This window comes from Labeo rohita, unplaced genomic scaffold (assembly GCF_022985175.1).
Source record: "Labeo rohita strain BAU-BD-2019 unplaced genomic scaffold, IGBB_LRoh.1.0 scaffold_321, whole genome shotgun sequence".
NCBI lineage: Eukaryota > Metazoa > Chordata > Actinopteri > Cypriniformes > Cyprinidae > Labeo > Labeo rohita.
In genome coordinates this window covers 33,214-55,011 of record NW_026129239.1, presented here as the reverse complement: position 1 = coordinate 55,011, position 21,798 = coordinate 33,214, and the positions used below count along the sequence as shown (strand labels likewise).

General features: G+C 38.2%; 1 protein-coding gene across 2 annotated transcripts in view; it reads right to left on the bottom strand.

The window, feature by feature from the left end:
* Window positions 1-21,052, bottom strand: part of LOC127160301 (C-C motif chemokine 4 homolog) — a 39,949-nt gene extending 18,897 nt beyond the window's left edge. Inside the window, exons 1-3 of one of the 2 annotated variants that reach the window (XM_051102964.1) lie at window positions 20,889-21,052; window positions 20,358-20,475; window positions 20,153-20,219 (exon numbers count right to left, since the gene is read on the bottom strand). In XM_051102964.1, coding sequence (XP_050958921.1) covers window positions 20,153-20,219; window positions 20,358-20,475; window positions 20,889-20,958 — 255 coding nt within the window. In that variant the 5' untranslated portion in view covers window positions 20,959-21,052. Of the gene's footprint in view, window positions 1-19,966; window positions 20,220-20,357; window positions 20,476-20,888 lie in introns of those variants that run through there. The other variant, XM_051102963.1, reaches the window with a different exon arrangement.
* Window positions 21,053-21,798: the final 746 nt, after the last annotated feature.

Genomic DNA, 21,798 nt, shown 5'->3' with positions numbered 1-21,798 from the left:
CATTCTGAATCCTGAGGCAGATCAATGATGTGACATTCCAGCTTCAGCTCCCACCCAGGTACCGCATTCACCCCACCTTCCCATCTCCCTTCTAAAACCGTTTTCTCCCTCTGCCACAGATCCAACTGGAGCTGAAGCAGAACCCCCTCCTCCTGAAGACCTGGACCAAGCTTCCATCTACACAGTTCACAAGATCCTGGACTCACAGCATTGAGGGGGCTGCCTGGAAAGATCCTATAAACTTTATAATTTAGCCATACATTTTTGTTGGCAAAATAGCCACAGAAGCCGGCATTGCATTAAATACAAACAAACAAACAAACATTTTGATAAATTCTCTAACAAATATTCAAGATATTCTGCATTGTGCGGTTTGTCTTTTCTAAAATTAATTTCTGTGATTATTTTTCATTTTATATGTTAAATATGGACTACCATTCAAAAGTTTGTGGACTGTAAATTGTTTCTTGTCAGGATTTTTGATGGAAAGTTCAAAAGTATAGAAATTATTTAAAAATATATATTTTTGTAACATTACAAATGTCTTTACTGTCACTTTCTTGCATTTGTTAAAAAAAAGGTCAGAATTGCGAGGTGACATCGCGATTCTGAGAAAAAAAGTCATAATTGTCAGGAAAAAAAGTCATAATTGCAAGTTGTTTTTAAACTCACAATTCTGACTCTTATTCTGACGGCACTCATTCACTGCAAAGGATCCATTGGTGAGCAAGTATTAATGATGTAAATAAATTAAAATAAAGTAGGCCTACCAGTAATGGAAAAGTATTATAAATTATATATTTTAATAACTATAACCAATAATTTAGTTATAATCAATGTCTTCACCAATGTTTTTGTCTTTTTGTTTTTTTCAAGACAATGGAAAATAACAAAAAAAGGAAAAAATCTTTTAATCAATTCCTTAAAAAAAACTTACAAAAAAAACTCCTTGAGAGTAAGAGAAATTTGTTGCATCGCTTTTGATGCTTTAATGTTTTATGACCCCATAAGAAACACATGCAGGAGTGCTATGGTACAGTTTACTGCACATTTCATGCAACATGAATGAAATATCGCCCTCTTCTGGTTGACTCCTATATTACACCACATGTCCAGTATGTCAAGTGCATGTTCTCAATCTGTCAGTTATGAGAATATTGACCAACATTCCTTTGAAACGTTTAACTGTTATTATACTTGATGTTTGTAATAATTTGTGACAGAACAGAGGAATTTTCAGCTCTGCTGACCACATTCACACATCTTAGTGTTAAAGGGGTCATCGGATGCCCATTTTCTACAAGTTGATATGATTCTTTAGGGTCTTAATGAAAAGTCTCTAATATACTCTGATTAAAAAATTTACAATGGTTTTGTAAAACAACACCCTTTTTACTTTGTCAAAATGAGCTCTGCAAAAATCATCTCATTCTAAGGGGTTGTTCCTTTAAATGCAAATCAGCTCTGCTCACCCCGCCCCTCTCTTCTGTCTGTGGAATGACGATCTTGTTTACGTTACCCACACTTAGCCGGGTTTAGCCACTAAACTTCCTAACTACCACGTTATAAGGAAAGGCGAGCGCAAAGATTCATAAAAAAAGCTTATACACACTTCTGTTGTAAGTGAAGCTGGATCATGAATGATTCACACGAACATAGACGGATATATGTAGATCGGGAGGTGCATTCCCTTCACAAACAAACGTAATCCACTGCATCTTCAGCGGCTCAGATGTCAGGAGTAAATGATGACCACTATGTTCATTATTACATCCAGCAACACAACACCTCAGTCGCTCAATCAGAGATATTCTTGTCTAACTTACATCCCTGCTTTGGCATCAAACCAAGGAAAGTTACTAGACTGTGACAGCTGTTCTTAGGTAAGAGCTCATGTCAATCAACTATCGTGGGAGCGGCCTCTGTTGGTGTGACAGCACACAGGCATCTGAGAATGGCTCGATTTGAAAAAGGGGATATTATTTTTACAGATTAATAAAAAAAAACTGCATGGATTTTTATCATTATAGGGTAGATTTGTACATACACTGCCAACACACATTAATGTTCAAACAACATGAAAAAGTGAACTTGATGACCCCTTTAAGAAGGTCTCGTGGCAGGTTTGGAAGCAAGTGTGGACGGAGTGTAAGTATGCATTGATTTTTACGTCGATGACATTTACAGTATAATTTTATTCTGGAGTGAGGAGGCAACCCTTACGACAATTAAACATGGTTTTACAACAAATAAAACCAAAAAAACCATGGTAACCACAAATTAACCGTGGTCTTGCTACACTAACCATAGTTTAACCATGGTATTTCAAATAAATGTAAATGTCATCGACGTAAAAATCAGTTTTTCAGTGGCTCTGGTGTTAACAGAAACGCTACATTTTACGATTTACGCCACATTAAGTGTGCCAAAACGGCATTTATTGTTTGAATTTAGTATTAAAACTTACAACATTTGAAAGCTGAAACTTCACAAGCAGGGTTGCCAATTTGGCGTGAGATTTACATAGGCAGAGTGAGAGTGTGAGACAGAGCCTTTGAAAGCGTGTCTCATGTCAAATGCGTGAGAGTTGGCAACCCTGGTATTTGTAGTAAAACTATGGTTATACAAATGGTAATCAATGCTCCAAAAAACATGGTTACTACACTTTCACTATAATAAAACCATGGTTAATTTTCGTAAGCGTTAATATGGTTTTCTTGTATTTAACCCTCAGGTATTGCATACTTATAATGTGGCCATACAGCTTAACTATTTTTCAGTTAAATAAATTATATTTTAGTTCAATGATATTTATTTAATATTTTAAGGAGATTATTTAGTACTAAATACTATTTGTCCAGTAATTATGGTCCATTCATGTCTTAAAATATTCATATTTTTAAATATTTCTATCACTTGTAGTATTTAAGGTTAAATAGAGAAAAAAAAATCCAATGCAAAGAGTGTCACGGTCGTAGTCGTCGTGTGCAAGGGATGAAGCAGGAGAAGAGCGGAGATCCAAATAAGTGCAGTTTATTGAATAATCCAAAGTGTACATGAAACAACGCAGGGAAAACAGCAGGGAACAGCAACCACAAAAACATAAACGGAACAACAATGTAATCAACGACAAGACACCAAGGGGACAACGAAACTTAAATACACAGAACAAACCAATCAGAACACCACAGGTGCAAATGATAGACAATGACACAATTAACAAGAACAGGAACAGGAAGACCAAATATGGGCACACACCGGGAAAACAAACACAAACAGTCCAAATGGCACACACAGGTCTGACAAAGAGGCAAATTAGAGTCATTCTGTGGTCAGAAAAAAGAAAAAGAAAAAATCATTTGTAATGCCATGGTTTACCTATTAGGTACCTGTATGACTCTTTACTAAATATACATGTATCTAGAATATTGCAGGTTATACCTGTTTACTCATTTTTAAGTTTTTCATTTGAATAAATATTTAGAAATTATTAAACACTATATTTTTAAATGTGAAATTTAAAAAGTTAATACCTTACATCCTTTTTTAAATGATACTTGTGTAAGTACACACAATGAATGGAAGCAAATACTGAATTTAAACCAAGTTTAAAATGGTGCTAAAAAAGGCATTCAGCTGCATTTTTATCCCCTTATATGTACAGTATATACATATAAATAGATATGGAATCAAGATCGTCACCCCTTTTTTTAACAGTAGACCTGAACATGGCTCTAGACATTTGTTTGTTTTCTTATTATTTTTTGTATATTATACAGCTAATACATTATAATATTAGCTGTGGTTATCCTACTAATATTTTTTGTATAAAAACATTTTAGTGGAAAAATTTTCAGTGATCCAAATTAGAGAACAGTAACCACTGTGGCATGAAAGAAGATTGCAACAAAAATTTGGGAGGTGGTTAGCGCAGATAGCCTTGTGCAGGGTAGCGTGCTGGCATGTAGTGCTACTGGTGTCCTGAGTTTGAGTCTGATGGACCTTTTCTGATCCCACCCCCCCTTTCTCTCTCTCCCACTTTGTTTCCTGCCACTGCTATACTGTCCTATCAAAAATAATTGCCAAAGATAAATCTTTAAAAAAAAAATACTGTTACAGGACTTACAAATACATATGAATCTGGTTGAATGTAATTTGTTTTCTAATACAAAAATCAGTACAAACATGTCTCTACATTTATTCCTAAACTGATCTGAGAGCAGTTTGCTTCCTTTTTAATGAATAGGACTATTAGGACATTTGAAGGATAAGTCCACTTGCAAAATGAACATTCACATATAATGTACTCACCCCCTTGTCATCCAAGATATTCATATGGTGCCCCAATTTTGAATTTCCAAAAGGCAGTTAAATGCGGCTTCAAACAATCCCAAATGTGGTTGTAAACAATCCCAGCCCAGGAAGAAGGGTCTTATGTAGCTTAACGATCGGTTATTTTCATAAAAATAATACAATTTATATACTTTTTAATGCCAAATGCTCGTCTTGTCTTACTCTGCCTGTTTTTTCCGGTTTATGACAGTTAGGGTATGTTGAAAAACTCCCATCTCATGTTCTCTCTCAACTTCAAAATCATCCTATATTATTGTTTTACCTTTTTTGTTAAGGGTGATTGACTGGATCAGTACTTCTGCAGTGATGTAGGATGATTTTGAAATTATTTTTGAAGTTGAGGAAAAATTAAAATATTATTTGAGTTTTTCAACATACCCTAACTGTCTTGAGCCAGAATACACAGAGTTCAGGGAGAGTAAAACAAGATGAGCGTTTGAGATTAAAAAGTATTTCAATTGTTTTTTTTTTTAATGAAAATAACTGATCGTTTCGCTAGATAAGACTTCTTCTTCCTCGGTTGGGATTGTTTACAACCGCAATTGGGATCGTTCGAAGCCACATTTAAACTGCATTTTGGAAGTTCAAAATCAGGGCACAATATCAGTCCATTATATAGAGAAAAATGCAGAAATGTTTTCTTCAAAAGACATAATTTCTTTACGACTAAAAAAAAAGAAAGACATGAACAACTTGGATGACAAGGGGGTGAGTACATTATATGTGAGTCTTTGTTTTGGAAGTGGACTTCTTCTTTAACTGTTAGGCCTGCTCTTAAATCAGGGCTTTGGTTAGATTCAACCTATAAGAAATTAGTACATTATATCTAAAAATATAGCATGCAAAAAACAATAAACAGTATGTAACCCCGTTACGAAGTAGAAGAATTTAATTTAAATTAAAGCTGCAAGCAGCGATGAATGGGCCCTCGCACCCGGGCTCACCGCCGATCGGTGGCGAATGGTGGGCACTATGCTTTTCACATAGTAAATTTAGGAGGAATATGTCAAAGTCATTTATATGTGCCAAACTTCCTGCTGCCAGTTGGTGGCGCTATGTCTATAACTGAATATTGGCATGTAGATGTGTTCAGGCCAGCACTTTTGTCAAATATATGAAGTTTGGTGCAGATTGAACACAGTATGCTTGAGTTAGTGTAAGACAAGTCATTTCCTGTTGCCAGCTGGTGGCGCTATAATTGTAATGGAATATTGGCCTTTAGATGTGTTCAGGCCAGGACTCTTATCGAACATATGAAGTTTGGGGCAGATCGGACATTGTATAGCTGAGTTACAACAACTTCCTGTTTCATGGCATTAATAGCATGTATTAGCACTTAGAAAGTGTTTCTAGCATGTTTAGCACAATATGGCATATTTTGCTGTGCTTTTAATAGACCATCACAGTGTTAAACATGTCACTTCCGGTTGCCAGCAGGTGGCGCTATGACTTTAACTGAATATGAGCATGTAGATATCTTCAGGCCAGGACTCTTATCAAACGTGAAGTTTGGGGCAGATTGAACATTGTTTGCAGGAATTGCAACAACTTCCTGTTTCGTGGCTTTAACAATATGCTTTAGCAATTGGTAAGTGTTGCTAGCATGTTTGAGTATGTTTTTAGCAAGTTTAGCACTCAGTGGCTTATTTTAGTGTGTTGCTAATAGTGTATCACAGTGTTAAACGTCACTTCCTGTAGACAGTAGGTGGCGCTATGACTATAACTGAATATTGTTACGTAAATGTGTTCAGACCAGGACTCTTATCAAACCTGTTAAGTTTGGGGCAGATTGGACATTGCATGCCTGAGTTACAGTAGCTTCCTGTTTCATTGCATTAATAACATGCTTTAGCACTTAGCTAAGTGTTGCTAACATGTTTTAGCATGTTTCTAGCATGTTGCTACCTTATTTACCACTCGTTGATACTTTTTAAAATGTTGCTATGCATCCATAACAGTATTAAGCATGTGACTTCCTGTTGCCAGCAGGTGGCGCTATGACTATAACTGAATATGGGCATGGGCATGTGTTCAGGCCAGGACTCTTATCAAACATGTTAAGTTTGGGGCAGATTGGATATTGTATGCCTGAGTTACAGTAACTTCCTATTTCATTGTATTATTAACATGCTTTAGCATATTAGCTAAGCGTTGCTAGCATGCTTTACTATGTTTGTAGCATGTTCAATATTAAGCTTGTGGCAGATTGGACATTGTATGCATGAGTTACAGCAATTTTTCTTTGTATAAATATCATGCTTTAGCTCTTAGCTAAGTGTCGCTAGCATGTTTTAACATGATTGTAACATGATGCTAGCCTATTTAAAACTTGCTAACGCTTTTTAATATGTTGCTAGGAGTCAGTAACACCGTTAAACATGTGACTTCCTGTTGCCAGCAGGTGGCGCTATGACTATAACTGAATATGGGCATGTATATGTGTTCAGGCCAGGACTCTCATCAAACATGTGAAGTTTGGGGCAGATTGGACATTGTTTACATGAATTACAACAACTTCCTGTTTTATGTCTTTAACACCATGCTTTAGCACTATGTAAGTGTTGCTAGCATGTTTGAATGTGTTTTTAACTAGTTTAGCACTCAGTGGCTTTTTAGTGTGTTGATAATAGTGTATCACAGTGTTAAACATGTCACTTCCTGTTAACAGTAGGTGGCGCTATGACTATAACTGAATATTGGCACGTAAAAGTGTTCAGGCCAGGACTCTTATCAAACATGTTAAGTTTGGGTCAGATTGCACATTGTATGCCTGAGTTACAGTAACTTCCTGTTTCATTGCATTAATAACATGCTTTAGCACTTAGCTAAGTGTCGCTAACATGTTATAGCATGTTTGTAGCATGTTGCTACCCTATTTAACACTTGTTGATATTTTTAAAATGTTGCTAGGCATCCACAACAGTATTAAACATGTGACTTCCTGTTGCCAGCAGGTGGCGCTATGACTATAACTGAATATGGGCATGGACATGTGTTCAGATCAGGGCTCTTATCAAACATGTTCAGTTTGGGGTAGATTGGACATTGTATGCCTGAGTTAGAGTAACTTCCTGTTTCATTGTATTATTAGCATGTTAGCATATTAGCTAAGTGTTGCTAGCATGCTTTACTATGTTCGTAGCATGTTGAATATTAAATTTGGGTCAGATTGGACATTGTGTGCATGAGTTACAGCAATTTTCTTTTTCTTTGTATTAATAGCATGCATTAGCTCTTAGCTAAGTGTTGCTAGCATGTTGTAGCATGATTGTAGCATGTTGCTAGCCTATTTAAAACTTGCTAATGCTTTTTAATATGTTGCTAGGAGTCCGTAACAGTGTTAAACATGTCACTTCCTGTTGTCAGCTGGTGGCGCTATGACTATAACTGAATATGGGCACTGACATGTGTTCAGGATCGGACTCTTATCACACCTGTGAAGTTTGAGGCAGATCGGACATTGTTTGCCTGAGTTACAGCCACTTCCTTTTTCATGGCGACACGTCGAACTTTGTCAGGCCGCCACGGACACGCCCCTCGACGAAAACTCAAAAGCTTTGCAATTTAACATCGCAAGGGCCTTATGATAACACTCAGCAAATTTGAAGATGATCGGATAAAAACTGTAGGAGGAGTTCGTTAAAGTACGAGGCCTGAAAATGGCAAAAACTGCACAAAAATCGTACAGGAAATTCAATATAACGGACTTCCTGTTGGGTTTAGGATGTTGTACCAGGAGACTTTTTTGTAGGTACTGGTGTGCTACACCTGTGTACCGAGTTTCGTACATGTACGTGAAACGCAGCTCGAGGCGCACTCCGTTGAAATTTTATAGGTGGCGCTATCGAGCCATTTTGCCACACCCACTTCTGAAAACCATATCAGATGTAAATTTTCGCCAGGACTGATGCGTGTGCAAAGTTTCATGAGTTTTCGAGCATGTTTAGGCCCTCAAAAGACTTTTTACTTTGGAGAAGAAGAAGAAGAAGAAGAAGAAGAAATAAACAGAGCAATTCCAATAGGGTCCTCGCAGAGTGCTCGGGCCCTAATAAACAGAGCAATTCCAATAGGGTCCTCGCAAGTGCTCGGGCCCTAAATAGGGTCCTCGCACTGCAGTGCTCGGGCCCTATATTAAGTGATTAGCCTAATTGGCTAAACAACATGCCCTGTAACTGCATAACATGCTGTCAGTAATTAAGATCAAGTTACAATATTGGCTAATTTCGGTTACAATATTGGCTAATTTCGGTGAAATGTTTGTCTTTTATGTTTTCATTTTCTATATGAAGTTTTGTGTTGTTTATTAATTGTTATGTTAGGATATAAAAGTTGTTTTTGTGAGCTATATGAGCCGTTCACCCTAAATGGGGAAGTAAGATCTATTTTCGTTAGAAATAATACATATTGATGTATTAATTTCTCTTGTACTGTGGAACTTACATTATAATCTTTACAATTGAGAGAATGTTTACTGGTTATTTTATCAGATGAAGAAATTCAAATGCATTAGTTTTATTGATTTTTCTCAAATGCAGTATTCATATTTGTAAAATATGGAACTTATTTTCATGGAAACTGTGATCTTTAGGCCTAATTGATGATGTGAATGTTTAAACAAGTGTTTTACAGTTACCTGTTTTGTAAATGCAGGTCGGGTCTTTCCACAACGAGGGTTTTCCGTTGTTGCTATTGTGAAAGTGTTGAACATTTGATGGCGAGCCACCCATTGGATTTCCTGGATTCCCTGTCTGATTGAGAATTTGAACTTGGACGTTCTGAGAACCATCATGCGGTAGGACTGTTACCAACAAAGGAATTAACAGACACTGGAGAACATTTTGTTTCTTTACCACTTTTGAAAGACTACATGGATTGCCGAACTGGTTGCATCTAATACACATACACTGATAAATGCACACACCAACGTTTGATTGAAAAAAGGGGGTTTTATTTCATTTTGTTTGTGCCGGCTGTATTCTATTGTTATTCTGTACAATACTTTCTACTAAAGTTACATTGAAACTTGTCAAAAGAATTTGTCTATTCGTTGTGTTGCAAGATCTTACTTGAATTTCTTACGAACCTAGTACTAGTGTATTTCCCTGTAGAAGGGTTACACATAAAATCTTGGCGAGCCAGCCAGGAGATTCTGTTGTAAGACAAATAATCACAACTGAATGTTACGAAAAGAGTATTTTTAAAATACCTTTCAGAATATAAATAATATAATATTAAAGTCCCAAATTCTGTTATTGTCAGTGGGTTAGGTGGCACTAAAGTAGATGAAGAGGTCTTTGATTATCTCAAACAGTTTGGTTCAATTTCAAGATTAATTGAGATTGCCTCTTCCGATTCAGAACATGGCAAACAGGCCATTGTAGAGTATACACATGGTGATGCAGTGGAGGCCCTTCAGGATAGCTTACCTTTAGATAGACCAAGTATCGCTAATCCTAATATAATTCACCACGTTGCAAGCCTATCCAGTGTCTATAGTAATGCGAAAGGTTCAGCAGCCACAAGTACCTTTCTGTCTGAGTTGAAAAACTTAGCTAAATTGAGTGGTAAACCCTTCGAGGATGTTCTCAAAGAGGAGCTTGGCAGAATCACTGTGCTGAGTCTGTTGGAGAGTGTGAGCATATTACAGGGTCAAAAATATCTCAGGAACCCAGTCCAGTCTCACCACTCAAAGAGACAGTTGAAATGCCTTCATCAGCTCACGAATCTTTGTACTGTGCACATACTGTGCAAGAACCTGACTTTTGTTCTGAACCAAGCACTTCCCCTCATGGACCACCACACATAGAGCCCAAAGTTTTACCTTCATCTGCAGAAAAGACTTTTCAGCTATCCCCTGATCAATTGAGTACACCAGAAGTGCAGCGTGTAGTTGTAGAACATATAGTGAAGAACACTGAAATGGCTACTCATTTCCAGTCTACTGTCCGGCTAAAGCCTTTTTCAGGTAGAGTTCCTTGTCCTAACTACGAAGTTGATTATGATACGTGGCGCAGCAGTCTGGAGTTTTACATGACTGATTCTTCTCTATCAGATGTGATGATGGTGAGGAGAATTGTGGACAGTCTGCTACCTCCCGCAGCTGATGTGGTCAAACCATTAGGTCCTAGAGCTACTTCAAAGGCCTATCTGGATTTGCTTGACTCAGCTTATGCAACTGTTGAGGACGGAGACGAGCTCTTCGTAAAATTCCTTAACACTAATCAAAACCACGGTGAGAAGCCATCTAGCTATCTGCAGCGTCAAATAGCTTTAAACATTATCCTGAAAAAGAAAGCTATTTCAGACAGTGATGCAAACAAACAGCTCCTCAAGCAATTTTGTAGAGGGTGCTGGAACAATAACATAATTAGCACACTGCAGCTTGAGCAGAAGAAACATCATCCCCCTACCTTTACTGAATTTTTGTTGCTACTTAGGACGGAAGAAGATAGGATAGCAGCTAAAGACAGCAGGATGAAGCAGCATTTAGGGCTTGCAAAAGCAAAAGCACTGTCCAACACCCAAGTCACGTTTCCTTTGGAATCCGATGGCTTTGCTGCGAGTAAGCTAGTTGATAGTTCCTCTTCAGCTGTGAAGCAGATTCAGAAACAAATAGCTGACCTTCAAGCACAACTGGCAGCTCTTACCACTTCCAAAAGAGAGGTCTCAGGAAAGGTTAAAGCGACAAAGGAAAAAAAATCCAAATTAAGTGAGAACCACACACCCAAGAAACAAGAAGCGACCAACACTTCTAGGGTAAGCAAAAGACCAAAGCCTTGGTATTGTTTCCAGTGTGGTGAGGATGGTCACATCACCAACAGCTGCAATAATCCCCCTAACCCAGCACTTGTTTCGGCAAAAAGAAAAGAGCTGCAGAGGAAACAAGAGGCCTGGGAGAAGGAAGAAGATGTGTGGCCAAACAAAAAGCCTCCCCTCCTTTAAACTAATAAGAGTTCCTGTCGAGGAGCTGACAGGAACTGAACCACAGACAGGCTCCCAAAACAGGCCTAGATTCAAAGTAGCACTTAATGAGCATCAAGCTCATCACATTGTACTTCCAAAGGGATTGATTGGAAGTAAAGTTACAGCTAATGTGAAACTGGAAGGAGTTGATTGCAACTGTTTGTTGTACTCTGTGAACCGGTATCAATTAATCTCTCAAACATTCTATAATCAACACCTCTCTGAGCATCCCATTAGATCTGTGAGTGAAGTCCTAGAAGTTGAAGGAGCCAACGGCCAAAAGGTTCCATATACTGGTTATGTGCAAGTCAGTGTTCAGTTCCCTAAAGGGTTCATCAACTCAGAACCTCAAATGCATACCTTGGCTCTGATAGTACCAGACACTCGGTCTAATAGCAGCATACCAGTCATAATAGGAACAAACACTCTTGATTCCTTATATGAGCAACACTGTGATATGAACTCTTCTGGAAGCACTCCATTCTATGGTTACGCTCAAATTCTCAAAACCCTACAGTTGAGGCATCAACAGAGTTCGAGTGGTAAATTTGGAATAGCCAGGCTAAAAAACCATGAGCCAAAAGTTGTTCCTGCTGGCCAGAAAGTAATCCTATAGGGCTGTGTGAACACAAAGCCTGCCAGTTATGAACAGTTTGCATTACTTGAGCACCTGTCAATTTCATCCTTACCTGGTGGAATTTTCATTGACAGCTGTTTAATTTCCTTACCAGAAACAATCCCTTTTAAAACTCCTGTGCAAGTGAGAAATGAAACAGATCATGATATAACAATTCCCATTAACTGTGTAATTGCTGAGTTGTCTGTACCACATGACATAATCTGGAATATTCACCCTGATCAAGCGGAACCAGCTGCTTACTGCTCTAGCCAGCAGAATGTCGACACTCGTCCAAACTTAAAGTTTGACTTTGGAAACTCCCCTCTTTCAGAGGAGTGGAAGAAACATATAACTGCCAAACTGAACAGTTATTCTGATGTTTTTGCACAACATGATCTGGATTATGGTCATGCGACAAAAGTCAAACATAGGATTAAATTATCAGATGAAACTCCTTTCAAGCAGCGTTCTCTTCCCATACACCCACAAGATTATGAGGCTGTCAAAAAACACTTACAATCCCTCCTAGATGCAGGCATCATCCGGGAATCTGAGTCTCCATTTTCATCCCCTATTGTGGTTGTATGCAAAAGAAATGGTGATGTGAGGCTGTGCGTTGGTTATCGGAGGCTTAATTTACGAACCATTAAGGATGCATATGCATTGCCTAACCTGGAGGTATCCTTCTGTGCGCTCAGTGGATCTCGGTGGTTCTCAGTCATGGACCTCAAGTCAGGGTTCTACCAAATAGAAATGGAGGAAAGTGACAAACAAAAAACAGCTTTTGTATGTCCTTTGGGATTTTTGGAATCGAATCGTATGCCACAAGGGATCACAAATGCTCCAAGCACTTTCCAGCGGTTGATGGAGAAGTGCATGGGAGACATCAATTTGCGAGAAGTGCTAGTTTTCTTCAATGATTTAATTGTCTTTTCCAAGACATTGGAAGAGCATGAGGTACGGCTGACACATGTTTTTGATCGTTTGAGGGAATGCGGCCTTAAGCTATCATCTGATAAGTGTCATTTTTTTCAAACTTCATTACGTTACTTAGGCCATATTGTGTCAGATAAAGGTGTGGAGACAGATCCAGAGAAAGTAAGAGCACTTAAGACCTGGCCAAGACCCCAAACCTTAAAGGAGTTGACGTCTTTCCTCTGATTTTCAGGCTATTATCGCAGGTTTGTCCAGGATTATTCAAAGATAGTAAAGCCTTTAACCAACCTTACATCTGGTTATCCACCTGTCCGAAAAGGGTGTGTGATGGCTAAAGCAGGTAGCAAATATCTCAATCCCAAAGATCCATTTGCTGAAAGATGGACACCTGCGTGCCAAGAGGCTTTTGAAACAATCATTCATAAGTTAACATCATCCCCAATTTTAGGATTTGCTGACCTGCAGTTACCTTATACATTACACACTGATGCCAGTACAACTGGTTTGGGGGCAGTGTTATATCAGAAGCAGAACAGACAGGACCGTGTAATTGCCTATGCCAGTAGAGGATTGTCACAGAGTGAATCCCGTTATCCAGCACATAAACTGGAATTTTTGGCCCTGAAATGGGCAGTTACTGAAAAATTCCATGATTACTTATATGGCAATGTGTTTACTGTCCTGACTGACAACAATCCATTGAGATATGTTTTAACAACAGCAAAGTTAGATGCGGCAAGCTATCGATGGTTAGCTGCGCTTTCTACGTTTACGTTTAATATCACATATAGAGCAGGTAGGCAAAACCATGATGCGGATGGCCTTTCCCGCAGGCCCCATGGTGAGTGCGAGAATAACAAACCTTCTGAAGAAAAGAGTTCCAGGATACTTCAGTTTATTTCCAGTCATTTCACCTCTGACCTGTACCCTGTTGAAGCAGTTAAGGCGACCTGTCAGAAACACATCATGGCCAATGAAGAGGGAGATGTACCACCCTGTCTAATAGAATCCCTTGCTATACATTCTAATGCCATTCCTGAAGCATTCAATGAAGGCGAGTTGTCTTACGGTCTTACCACTGTTCCCAAGTATAGCAATGCTGAGTTAGCTGATCTGCAAAGAAAGGATCCAATAATTAGTAGAATTCTTAATATGATACAGTTGGGAGAGCCTGCACCACCCAATCTCAAAGCAGAACCCGCTGAATTTTGCTTGTTACTCAGAGAGATGAACCGCCTTGAAATGGTAGATGGTCTGTTGTACAGGCGACGACAATGTGACCATAGATCAGTTTACCAGTTTGTCTTACCTTCTGTGTTGAGGTCGTCAGATCTTGATAGTCTTCACAATGAAATGGGTCACTTCGGTTTTGAACCGACACTCGAGCCGGTTAGGGCAAGGTTCTATTGGCCAAAGATGTCATCGGACGTTGAGACTAAAATCAGAACCTGCGGAAGATGTGTGAGGAGGAAAGTCAGCCAGAGAAAGCAGCACCCCTGGTAAACATACAGACCAGTAGACCTATGGAACTGGTCTGTATGGACTTTTTGTCCCTGGAACCAGACAGTTATAATACAAAAGACATTCTGGTAGTTACTGAAGATCAAAAGGCCAGTACCGTTGCTAGATGCCTCTGGGAACATTTTCTTGTCCATTATGGGTTCCCAGAGCGCCTCCATAGCGATCAGGGACGGGATTTTGAATCTAAAACCATCAGCGATCTGTGCTCTTTAGCCGGTATCCGTAAGGTCAGGACAAGTCTCCATCATCCCAGGGGAAATCCCGTGGAACGTTATAACCGCACTCTTCTGAGTATGTTGGGAATGCTGCAGGATAAGCAGAAGACAAAGTGGCGCGAACATGTGAAACCTCTCACTCATGCATATAATTGCACAAGAAATGACGTTACTGGGTTCTCACCTTATGAACTCACCTTATGTTCAGTCGTCAACCCAGGTTGCCTATTGACATCGCATTTGGATTGCCAGTTAGAGGGACCACATCCATATCCCATTCTCAGTATGTGAAATCCCTCAAATCCCACCTGGAGGAAAGTTATCAATTGGCCATAAAAAATGCACAGAAAGTGGTTAGGAAAAACAAAGAAAGATTTGATATCAGAGTAAGAGAATCCACACTTGATGTTGGAGACAGAGTTTTGGTCCGTAATCTTAAGTTACGCGGCAAGCACAAACTCTGTGATCGTTGGGAGTCTGCAATCTGTATTGTGCAAAAGAAGGTGGAGAACGTACCAGTCTGTACTGTGTGCCCCGAGGGTAAAGCTGGACCCCTACGTACCTTACACAGAGATATGTTATTACCTTGTGGATTCCTCTCTGATGTTAAAGATGATGATGTGAGATCAGACACTGTCCAAAAGAAACCCATAACAAGGAGTAGTCCTGTCCAGCCGGATGAGGAGATGCCTTACATTGAAGTAGAAGATGATTTTGTCAATCCTGTGGACATTCCTGTTCTGGAAAAAAGGTTTATTAAAGTCTATGAAATTCCAAAGGGACAGGCCGCAGATGGAATTGTAAAGTCAAGTAATGAAAGGGAACAACCAACATCAGAGACCCCACCAGCCATATCTGACTCCCACTCGGACAGAATTGCAGAAAACCAAAGGCAAATGGGACAGTCTTTAGACTCGCCTTTGTTGGAGATGTCGGAGCCCCTATATGAAGTTCCTCTGGAAGACGATGATGATGTTCCTTTGTTAGACTTGTCAGAATCAAACACAGATCAAAATCAGGAAGAAAGCAATCAACAAACAGATGCCAATGATGTTGTACCTATAGAATTGACAACTGCAGATTGTGATGTCCAAGACACTGGGGAAAATCTTCGAAGATTTGAGCGAACTAGAAGAGCACCTGGGAAGCTTACATACCCAATCCTGGGTAATCCCCTTATTTCTTTTGCTCAGACAATATTGAAGAGTTTCAACAAAGTGTTAATTGATGTAGGGAGCATCAATATTTCTGAGGATAACATGAAGGGACTCATGCTAGTTTAGAAGGGGTGGATGTAACCCCGTTACGAAGTAGAAGAATTTAATTTAAAATAGTAACAATCAATACCTAAGTTACTCTTTCTTAAAGCCAATCAAAATACTGTATTGCATGTTGTCCCGCCTATCGCCTTCGCTCATAGGTTGAATCTATTCAAGCAAGTTAGGTTTTCATACTACGTAGATCGCACCACACAAATAGAGCATGTCTTTTTGCTGATTGAAGAAAGAGTTGCATATATATGTATATATTGTCAGGAGATCGCTGTGGAACTGTCACAGAAGCAGACGGACAACCAGGTAAGTAAACGTTAACACAGTTTATTGAATTTGACAGATGAAATATGAAGACGGTGGAGACTTGACAGGTGAGTGATCTGATGATGATTTGATCTGAATGGTTTGGATACAGCGTTGATGATGAAAGATCTTTTCCTTTTGCAGATGATCCAGGTTGGAGCGGGCAGCTGAGCACACACACACACCGCTGACTGGAACGGGAGACAAGGACGACAGGACTAAAACACAAGAGGTACAGGTAAGTAACAGCAGGTAAGTATTTGGTAGTGAACTCAGAGAGAGAAGCACTATGTGTCCGCATCGTAAGGACGAGCCCGGACAATGACTGTGGTGTGGTGTGTGCATATAAAGGGTGCCGGTAATGAGGTGCAGGTGAGACATGATTAGTATTTTGGTGATTGTGATCGCTGGGTGTGACTGAGGTTAGAGCCTGGCCAATCCGTGACATTACCCCTCCCCCCCGCCCCACGGCCCACTCCTGAGGGCCGAGACCTCCGGCGCCGAGGTGGTCTACCTCTCCCACGAGGTGCCGGATATTCAGGATGAGCTGCATGAAATTCCAAGATGAGAGTAGGATCTAGGATGTCATCACGTGGAACCCATGACCTTTCCTCTGGTCCATAACCCTCCCAGTCGGCCAAGTACTCGAGACGACCACCACGACGCCGGGATTGCAGAATCTCTTTGACGGAGTATATGGACCCTTCCTCTAGCACCAACGGAGGGGGGATTTCCTCTTCCTGGCCAGGCTCTGTGGAGGGAAGCAGAGGTTCGTGACAGGATTTAAGCAGAGAAACGTGGAAAGTGGGATGGATCCTATATTGAGGTGGAAGTTGAAGTTTGTAGGTGATGGGATTGACCTGTTCCAGGATGGTAAAGGGACTAATGAATCTGGGACTTAGCTTCTTAGAGGGCAGGCATAGACGGATGTCTCAAGTAGAGAGCCAAACCTTCTGACCAGGAGTGAAGGTGGGACCTGGGATCCTTCTGCGATCCGTGACAGCTTTGGATCTGTTCACTGCCCTCTGCAGATGATGGTGAGTGGCGTCCCAGACTCTCTCGCTCTCCCGGAACCAGTGATCCACTGCGGGGACATCCGATGGTTCACCGTTCCATGGGAAGAGAGGTGGCTGGAAACCTAAAACACATTGGAATGGTGTGAGTCCCGTGAAAGGTTGCCGCAGTGAATTTTGGGCATATTCCGCCCAACCCAAGAACTGGTTCCAGGAGTTCTGGTGACCATGACAGAATGTCCGAAGGAACCGTCCCAACTCTTGAATCTTCCTCTTGGTCTGTCCGTTGGTCTGAGGATGGTATCCAGACAAGAGGCTAACGGTCACACCTAGGAGTTTAAAAAACGACTTCCAAATTCGGGATATGAATTGAGGCCCTCTATCTGATACGATGTCTTTAGGGATTCCGTAATAACGGAAGACATGGTTGAAGAGGTGCTCAGCTGTCTCCGGGGCTGTAGGTAATTTCTTAAGTGGTATCAGACAACAGAACTTAGAGAAACAATCGACTATGACCAGTATGCAGGTATTCTCATTAGACACAGGGAGATCCATCATAAAGTCTACTCCTAGGTGTTGTCTATTCGTTGTGTTGCAAGATCTTACTTGAATCTCTCTTACGAACCTAGTACTTGTGTATTTGCCTGTAGAAGGGTTACAAGTACCTATGGTCACAAATTATATATTTTTCAGGTTTGCTATTATGTAAAATATGTTTGTTTTGTCTTATTATTATTTTTTGTTTAAATTCAAAATGGTGTTATTTGCTGACGGGGGGAGAGTGCTGGTGGGGTGGGTTGCCAGTATAGGTTTTGGACCCTAAATGACTAGATGAGAGAAGGGTTGTCAGTCCTGTCACATTATGTCTGTCAAAAATGCATTTCGTTAGAAAGGAGATGTGAAACTAAAACACCACCTTTCAGAGACTGGAGATGCTTGTTTTTTACTACATTTTGACAACATCTTAAATATACAGACTTTAAGAGAATTTGCTTTGAATCTCAGAGGTCCAGGCCTTCAGCAGAACCAGTCCAAATACAAAATGTTCTCATGGTTTCTGAAGTTGATCTACAGGCTTGATGATATGTTTTCAGAGATGTCTGAGTGAATTATAATTTGCTTTACACTTCAAATATTTTCCAAGCATGAAGACCTAGAAACTTTGATGAGGTTTGATAAGCAAGCACCCACCTCTACTGAGTTTCCTGGACCTACAACCACACACAAATCTTCTGGTTTAATGTAGTATGTTGTTTTAATATTTTCATACAAAAATCATTACAAACATGCCATTTTATATCTAAGCTGATATAGTGATACATATACATACATATACACTACCAGTCAAAAGTTTTTGAACAGTAAGTTTATGTTTTTTTTTTAAAGAAGTCTCTTCTGCTCACCAAGCCTGCATTTATTTATACAGCAAAAAAGTAGAATTTTGAAATATTTTTAATATTTAAAATAACTGCTTTCTATTTGAATATATTTTAAAATGTAATTTATTCCTGGGATCAAAACTAAATTTTCAGCATCATTACTCCAGTCTTCAGTGTCACATGATCCTTCAGAAATCATTCTAATATGCTGATTTGCTGTTCAAGAAACATTTTTAATTATTATTATTATTATTATTATTATTATTATCATTATCATCATCATCATTATCAATATTTAAAACAGTTGAGTACTTTTTTTGTAAATTATAGGGGGGAATTATATAAATGAAAACTTTTATTTAGCAAGGATGCTTTAAATTGATCAAAAGTGATGATAAAGACATTTATAATGTTACAAAAGATTTCTGTTTCAGATAAATGCTGTTCATCTGAACTTTCTATTACTTAAAGAAACCTGAAAAATTCTAATCAGCTGTTTTCAACATAATAATAATAATAATAATAATAATAATAATAACAATAAATGAGCAGCAAATCAGAACATTAGAAAGATCATGTGACACTGAAGACTGGTGTAATGATGCTAAAAATTCAGCTTTGAAATCACAGGAATAAATAACATTTTAAAATATATTCAAATAGAAAACAGTTATTTTAAATCGTAAAAATATATCAAAATTTGTACTGTTTTTGCTGTATCTTGGATCAAATAAATGCAGGCTTGGTGAGCAGAAGAGACATTTTTTTAAAAACCATCAAAAATCTTACTGTTTAAAAACTTTTGACTGGTAGTGTACATATACTTATACAGTGGCTCTCAACTCCACTGCTCTGCACATTTTGTATGTTTCTAAATCTGACACACTCAGTTCAGTTCATTGATCTTTTTCCTAATGAGCTGATATATACATATACATATACATATACATATACATACATATATACATATACGCATACATACATATGTATTCTGTATCTTAAAATTAGAATGGCATCCTTGTAATGATTTTTATTTTTTATTATTATTATTATTTTTTTTTTTTTATGTATTTGTGTGTGTGTGTGTGTGTGTGTGTGTGTGTGTGTGAAATCCTATTTTATTGAAAGGGCAAATAAAAGTACCTATATGTCTTATGTAATCAACTATATCTTATATATTCTGTTTCTTTATTTGAATATTTATATGTTAATTTCAGATTCAGATTTTTATGTTATCTTTGTCTGTTGTTTGTTCTGCCAAACTCTACATTATTAAACATGAGATGTTCTGCTGATGAGAGTTATATACCGTCTTTTCCACTATTTATGCTACTTTAATAGGCCTACATGAATATGCACATGCACACATTAGAAAGAGTCTGACACCAGGTCTCAGTGCATTTTAATATTTATTTGCATAGATTGAGTGCTAAATAAAGACAGTTTAACATTCAGTTGCTTGAAATAATAATCAGGAGATACAAAAATACATTTATTAAAAAAGGACAGTTGTATAAAGCAGTAACAGTATTAGTTTTTACTTTGTTTAGCCTGCTTTTTTTTTTTCAAGCTGCTCCATCACTTTCTTTATCCAAGGCTCGTCTGGTTTCACACAAAATTCTAAACCTTTTTGTGTTGTAACCCTGAGGGGAGAAAGTTCAGATTTTCACATTCACATTTTGCTAGCATTCACAAAATTGATTTTATCATTTGTTTACAATTTAACAGGAGCATATGGCAGTTTTTCTAAATAATATATTTTTGAGTTTAAAAAAACTTACACAATGGCTGCTTGAGGGCAGTCTGAACCTGTCTTCTCAGCACTCACAATTTTATTGCCTGGAATCTTAAAACCAATAAAATTGAAGCAGCACCTCTCAGGAACTGCAGGGGCATGAGCTGTTGGTGAGATAAAATGTATTGTTATGTTTTCTAAAATATAGTTTCATAAAACAAATCATATCCAACCCTGTTTAAAATTTGTTAAATATAAATATGTGTTGATATCATTCATCCTCAAAATAAAGGTCCTTTCTAGAACAGAGCTCCGTGAAGGACCAGTCTTCTTATCCAGCCATATTTGGCTGGTTAATCAGCATATCGGTTTGTTTCTTTGTTTCTCTCTCTCTCTCTCTCTCTCTATATATATATATGTATATGTTTTGTTGATTACATGCAAAGGTTCCACTATGGTACCTGGATGTAAAATTATTTTGTTTCTAATTTGATACTTTAATCGCTTTAAATTTATGTTCAACCTTATACCTTTATAGACAATAATTTAGTCAGAAAAGAATTTCAAGAGAACTTACGTGCAGCCTCAGAAGTCCAGGTCATCAGCAGGACCAGCCCGAACACCAGACACAAAGTAGATGCCCTCATGTTTTCTGATCTGAAGTTGATCTTGAAGCTTTGATAATGAGTTGTTACAGATGTCTGAGACTATTCACATCTGCACCACATTTTAAATGCTTTTGGACATGATGCTAGATAGGAACTCAGATCTGTGGTTTGATAAGGAAGTGTACTGCAGTCCCCCTCCCCTTGTTCAAAGCCCACACTGAGAATAGCATTTGCTATACTGGGTGTCTGTGCTTTTTGCAAGCAGAGATCGTGACAAGATAAAACACAGTTGTCACCAGTTTACAGCACAAGTGCAGTATTTTGCAAGTCATACGTTCATAAATTCACTTTCCACAGTCAGCATTTAGGACACAGGAAAAAAGTACATGTCCACTGACATGTTTTTTCAATATGGAAATATTAAACTAGAATAGAAAGGTGTTGTATAGGTCAACATAATGGAAATACTTTGTAATAACTTAATGCATAATTCATTACCAGAAAGAATGCAACAGATCAATAGTTCAGCAAAATATGAATATACATCATATTTCATAATGCCATAAAATCTTGATGCATATGTGATTATTTAATATGTAAATATTGTATTATTTAATCAAATGTATTTATTTGCCATGCTACTAATAATGAATAATTTAAAAAAAAAAAACAAATGGTACAACAAATTATATATTTTTAAATATAAACAATACATATTTAACATAAACTTATTATTATTATTATATGCTATATATATAATTGAATCATGTTCAAGATCAGATAAATACAAATTCAGAAGATAATTATTTAGATAAAAATTCTAATTATTTTTTATAGATTAGTAATATATAATATATATTATATATATGCTATATATGA